General features: G+C 37.2%; 1 protein-coding gene across 3 annotated transcripts; it reads right to left on the minus strand.

Annotated features, from left to right (window-relative positions):
- Window positions 1–734: 734 nt before the first annotated feature.
- LOC110939861 (BEL1-like homeodomain protein 1) lies at window positions 735–4,853 on the minus strand. Of its 3 annotated transcripts, none has more exons than XM_022181440.2 (5): window positions 4,422–4,853; window positions 3,296–4,184; window positions 2,325–2,710; window positions 2,179–2,239; window positions 735–1,774 (listed from the first exon to the last, which is right to left on the minus strand). In XM_022181440.2, exons 2-5 carry the CDS (start codon window positions 4,118–4,120, stop codon window positions 1,037–1,039), a joined length of 2,010 nt encoding a protein of 669 aa, XP_022037132.1. In that variant the 5' UTR covers window positions 4,121–4,184; window positions 4,422–4,853; the 3' UTR covers window positions 735–1,036. The 3 variants fall into 3 exon arrangements, with proteins under 3 accessions (XP_022037132.1, XP_022037133.1, XP_022037131.1); XM_022181441.2 differs by lacking the exon at window positions 4,422–4,853 and adding an exon at window positions 4,282–4,414; XM_022181439.2 differs by having other exon boundaries at window positions 3,296–4,767.
- Between the last annotated feature and the right edge of the window lie 1,180 nt (window positions 4,854–6,033).

The raw sequence follows: 6,033 nt of genomic DNA on the forward strand, positions 1-6,033 counted from the left end.
AGCACTTAGTTACTTATGATAATATGTAATACACATAGAAATCACCTTTTGATATGTGATGTGTTTTAGTAAACCTTTGATATGTGATGAGTTTTAGAAAACCTTAATATGATCACATATTCCAACAAAAGCAAACATTAAATTTTAATTATGTGGTGTTAACTAGTAAGGTGTGTTTTGCAGTGGTTTTTCATCATCTACACCATATTGCAAGATTTTTGGGTTATCCAACCTGATAAAACATGTTTAAATTGAAAACGCGTCGTTCCCTGATACAAATAAATACATAGTAGCTTAGATTGCGTTGAAAATAAGCATACACCATATTGCAAGATTTTTGGGTTATCCAACCTGATAAAACATGTTTAAATTGAAAACGCGTCGTTCCCTGATACAAGTAAATACATAGTAGCTTAGATTGCGTTGAAAATAAGCATAATAACAAGCTAAAACATGATTGGTTAAAGGGGTTATTTCTTAGTACGCGATAAACCATAATGGATGCGTAAACGCTTTTAAATCTCATTAGTAAAAAAAACATGTTTGGTTAAAAGAAGTAGTTATTCTTTAGTACACGATAAACCATGATGGATGTTTTAACACTTTTACATTGCACGAGTAAAAAACATGTTTATTTAAAAGAGGCAACTCTTTAGTACGTGATAAGCCATCATGGACACGTACACACTTTTATATGCTAAATATTTTTTTATTTAACATATTTGACATATATAAAACGTAAATATAAGATTTATTGTTAATTATAAATATTGATTTTGTATACCCCATCCAAAGATATACCTAATTTTAAATACATACATGATAAATACAATATACCAATCCATTCTATCCATCTCCTGGTACAAAATTAATATACATCTCATCATATAATCTATAAACCCTATTCTATATCTATAAAGAACTTCAATGGTCTTGTTCTTCAAAGTATATAGAGGACCTGCATGCATGTTCTAATAACATTTCTTCTTCTTCATCACAATCATAAATGATTGATCCAACTAACCATGCTAATTAATTAAGCAACAAAGTCAGGCAATGGCTGAGCTGCAAACCTTTTCTGGTTCTGAATGTTCATGGTCTCATACATGGCTGTTGAGTGTGATGAAGACGCTTGATTCATCGCTTCGAATTCGTTAGATTGTTGAATGTTTTGGTTCGGGAGGAAACTCTGGTGAGCTCTTGACATTGATAAGTTATCGCAGTCTGGAAGACCGAGAGTTAAAGACACAGTGTTGCTAGAATACGGTGGTTGAAACTGTTCAGTCGTAAACCGCCCTATTTCGCCTATTGGGTAACCTCCTAAACCCCCCATGAAATCTGTTGGGTTTCCCAATATGGTAAAACCTACCTCTGACTGCTGTTGCTGCTGCTGCTGCTGTTGAAGTTGTTGTCTTTCGTTGTTTCGTGGTTTTTTAGGGCTGAATTGCGTGATTCCTTCCATTTGTGACGAGTTAACAAGGGTGAAACCGGATGCATTTTGGAAGTTGATTCTGTTGGCGGTGGGCGAGGTGGAGACGGTGGTGGAAACCGTCATTTGGGGTGGCGGAGGATGGTTAAATCCTCGCTTTGAACTCTCTGGTGACAGGCTTTTCCTGTGTTTTGACGATGATGGATTATCGTCACTTTGTTCGCTTTTGCTTGCTTTGTTTTCTTCTGATCTGTTCTGTTCATGTTCCTTGCATTCTTCCAAGTACATCTCTTCTACCATTGGCTTCCATAGCCGAACTCTAGCATTTATAAACCAGTTTGAAACCTGCATATATGAAGCATATCATCAAATGTTCATGGTCTCATACATGGGTGTTAGCAGGACCTGTCCTGAGAATTCGTGTACCCTGTTCCAGCTCGAAAAAACGTGAACTCCCCTTGCGGCCTTCCATAGCCTTAACGAAATTGGGTATTAGGCTTACTAAAGGTCTAAACCTAATGCAGTGGGTTAATAACTAATCTAAACCATAAGAATAGTTTCGTAATTGGGCCTATGTTGGTGTTTGTATAGGTATACCCTATTAGTTTAATTTTTTACTTATGCATATCAGGTTTTTTATTTAAATAACGTGCCCTTTGAAATATCTTATATCTGGTCCTGGCCGGTGTTCCTCCCGCCCACCCAGGGATGGTTCGAAAACTTAAACAATCAGATTAGTTTGAATATACCTGACTTCTCGTGAGTCCAGTTTGTTTTGCCAGCATATGTTTATCCGAATCTTTTGGATAACTGCAAATAATTTACAAAACCCATTAAGAAACCAATGGAAGAACACAACAAACTTTGAAAATCTGTAACTAATTATGCTTCTTACGGATGGAGAAAGTGTTCAAACAGCCAAGCACGAAGAACCGAAACAGAGCGTTCCGGCAATCCTCTTTGTGGTCTCCAAGCATTGTGTTGGATCATTCCTAATTGCTGTAAAGCCCGCTGTTGCCGGAGCTGATTATCGACAAATTTCAGCCGTGAACCGCTGCCCGAACTCTTTCCAGCACCACCAACATTGTCTTCCTCTCCTAAGCTCCGGCTCGCGGCCTTGATCTGCCCCATAATCGCGTCTTTTAGGCACCGAAATTGCTTCGAAATCGTCTGAAGTGCCAGTGATGTGTAGGTTTTCGCAGACCCGATTCCGGCTGCTTGTTCGAACCATGAGATCACAACTTGCATCTGGTTGTTGTACTGTCGGTACCTCTGTTCCACCTTCAAAATCCCCAAAATTTGAACACAATAATTTTTTAAAAAGAGAATAGAGTAAGAGGATATATTAGTTAAGATTTTGTTATAATTATCTATGTTATAATTATGAGATATAATTTAATTGGTCTCTTTTGTAATTATATTCGGTGTTCAGATAATTACAATAAACCCTAACTAATACTCGACGTTCGAATTCCCCAAAGTTTTGAACAAAAAATGTTTAAATTTGTTTTATTGGAAGAAAATTAAGTAACCGGATTTATTAGTTAAGGTTTACTGTAATTATTTGTCTTATGATTACGAGATATAATTTGATTCGTGTCTTTTGGAATAATCTTTCATCCAGATAATTACAATAAACCTTAACTAATACTCGGCGTTCAAAATCTCCAAAGTTATGAACAAATAATGTTTAAATTTGTATTTATTCGAAGAAAATTAAGTAACTGGATTTATTAGTTAAGGTTTACTGTAATTTTCTGTCTTATGATTACGAGATATAATTTGATTGGTGTCTTTTAGAATAATCTTTGTTCCAGATAATTACAATAAACCTTAACTAATATCCGTGACATAGCGAACAATTACCTCATCTAGCATGTTTACAAGCTTTGCTTTCTTCATCTGAATTTCTTGTCTTTCGGCCGTAGTAAGCTCGGGACCATCACCGCGTTTGCTACTGGTTTCTTCGCCGCTCCTAGCGTTGGTGGGCGGAGATCCATCGTCGCCACTAGCCGTCATCTTAAGATTCTTGGTAAACTCATCCGAATTGTTAAACACACTTTTACTCACATTTACCACTTCTTCAAGCAACTCATGTGTAGCATTCAAGTACTTAGAGTTCAACAACACACTTTGCATACTACTCACACCATTCGAAACCCCGGATGCCGACGGAGTCGATCCACCACCACCGCCACCACCACCACCACCGCCGCCAGGAGCTCGGCTTTCGTCCGTTGGAGAAACCGTGGGTACTCCGGCAGGCTGAGACCCGAACCCGGATTGCTGAGATGAGAGTGACAACGACAGCCCTTGCTGGAATCTGGTGACGTCATGCGGTGGCGGCGCCGCCGCCGCCGTCATCTCCACAGGATTGTATATGTTGTAGTGTACACGTGGCATGAAGGCGTGCAAGCCGGAGATGTCATGTTGGGTGTGAATAGAAACCGGCGTTTGTGATGACAAGGGGATGCCGACGAATTGTTGGGTGGTTGGTGGTGGCGCGTGTGGTAAAGACGCGTGGTGGTTATGATTTAAAAACATGAAATTCCCCGAAGACTGTGGCTGAGGTTGTTGGCCGTCAGAATAACTAACATAACCACCGCCACCACCACCAGGATTCATCAAAACAAGTGTCTGTAACCCATCACCACCTTGTATTTCTGAATTTCCATTGTAGTAACTTGCCATATCTATATATATACGTTTGTTGTATCTATATCAACATCATCATCACCATCATCAGCATCAATATCTGAAAATCACATCAAAGAAAAGTTCAACAACATGCTTCTCTCTCTAACCCTTTTAAACAGAAGAAGTTAGAGAGAGAGAGAGAGAAAGATACATACACACTGACACACATATTATCTCTTTGTTACCAATAATATATAACTCAAAACATTTTCTTCATGCTGACAAGTGACAACATGAAGAAATCTTAGTGTTTCTCTCTCTATATGTATATATATATAATGGAGGGGGTGTGTACCTGAGAATGGATGAAAGAGGGAAGGTGTGAGTGTGTGTGTGTTGGGGGTGTGGTTGATTTGACCTTCCTTTTCAAATGATTTGATGCAGCAGCTTTGATGATGATGATAAGTAGCTACTCTCTCACTAAACAAAGATAACTTTAGAGAGAGAGAGAGAGAGAGAGAGAGATGTGGATGTGTGATTAAACAAACAACAAATGGGTTGCTTGCTTCTTATATCAAAGTTATATATGTGTCAGAAGATACTCACAACTGAAAAACGAGGAAACGTCACCTTCTACAACCCAAACTACTTACTTTTTCTAATTATTTTTTTATTATCTCATTAATCTATCTCACCACCATAATATAAGTTATTAATATTTATGACTTATAATAATAATGGAGAAGGGGGACGAAGAAGATGATGTTGTGCTGATGATGAATGACACAGGGTTAGGTTGTGGGAGGGGGGTCCTCTTTTGTTTTCTTCCATTTAATTTTTTTTTTTTTGAATTATTTTATAACTATTCTTTTTAGATTTTTTTCTCTCATCTGTCAAATTTTGTGTGGTTGGATGGTATAGTTTGATGATAAAGCAATTAAATTCTGAAGGAACACTGGGCCAACCACCATAACACTCCTTACTTTAATGATATCAACCTCTACAAGTTTATTAATTTATATGTTTGTTACTATTCTTTTGACTTGCAAGCAAAATTCTCTTGAAATATATATGAATGTAAAAATTTTCCATGTTTATATATGTGTCTTTTCTCTTTATTATTGTAACTTTTTACCTAGAGGTGCCATTGACTTACCCAAGTGTAATTTATTTGTAGAAATATTAGAAATTTAATATATTCTTGTAATGATGAATGCAACCTAACATGTTCATATTTGGCCATCATGAACCATGACTTGACTTTACAATTTTTACAGTAAACTTACCCGAATCATGACATGGCATCTAATGATGACTACAAGAACAAAAAAAGAAAGGCAAAGTGCTTATGAAATTAGGGGATGAGAGCGATTTAGACATGTTTACGTTGCATACCGTAGCGGTTGAGGTCTTATTACTAGACAGACCTGATCACGTCTAAGTCGAACTCAGAATCTTCACTCCTTAATTAAGACGTAACATATCACTTTGTGTTCAAGTGATGAAGTCTAATAGAGTTGAATAACCAAAGGACACACAACCTATGTCGGATGCCTTACAAATACCCCTCATTAAATTCCTTTGGTATTCACTGCATACTCATTAATTAACTACATTCACAATCCCATAGGTTAGTAAGCCCTCATGATATGGCTAATATTGTCTTTCATTTGCCAATTCAACAATATCACTCAAAAAGATATGAATATACAGTATTCTATTATTATGGTGGTCCGTTGTTACAACATTGGATGCTTCCCATAGGCCTACGTATCATCATCCACCATCTTCCCAAAGAGGTTTCCTACCATTTGTTGTTGTGATCATGAACCTTCATGAATTATCCTATCAAATTGATAAGAGGTTCATCAAGCTACACAAACATGTGAGGGTATCCACCTCTCCCACTCTCATCCACCAAAACATCAATTCATTATAAACTCTTACGAATTTGGTACTTTTAGAAG

The sequence above is a fragment of the Helianthus annuus genome, chromosome 14 (genome assembly GCF_002127325.2).
Source record: "Helianthus annuus cultivar XRQ/B chromosome 14, HanXRQr2.0-SUNRISE, whole genome shotgun sequence".
Lineage (NCBI taxonomy): Eukaryota > Viridiplantae > Streptophyta > Magnoliopsida > Asterales > Asteraceae > Helianthus > Helianthus annuus.

Coding starts and splice junctions, on each gene's coding strand:
- LOC110939861 (XM_022181440.2), bottom strand. CDS start 4,120: ATGGCAAGTTACTACAATGGAAATTCAGAAATACAAGGTGGTGATGGG. Junction 2,711..3,295: donor TTGTAAACATGCTAGATGAG/GTAATTGTTCGC, acceptor GGGATTTTGAAG/GTGGAACAGAGGTACCGACA. Junction 1,775..2,178: donor CTGGACTCACGAGAAGTCAG/GTATATTCAAAC, acceptor TCATATATGCAG/GTTTCAAACTGGTTTATAAA.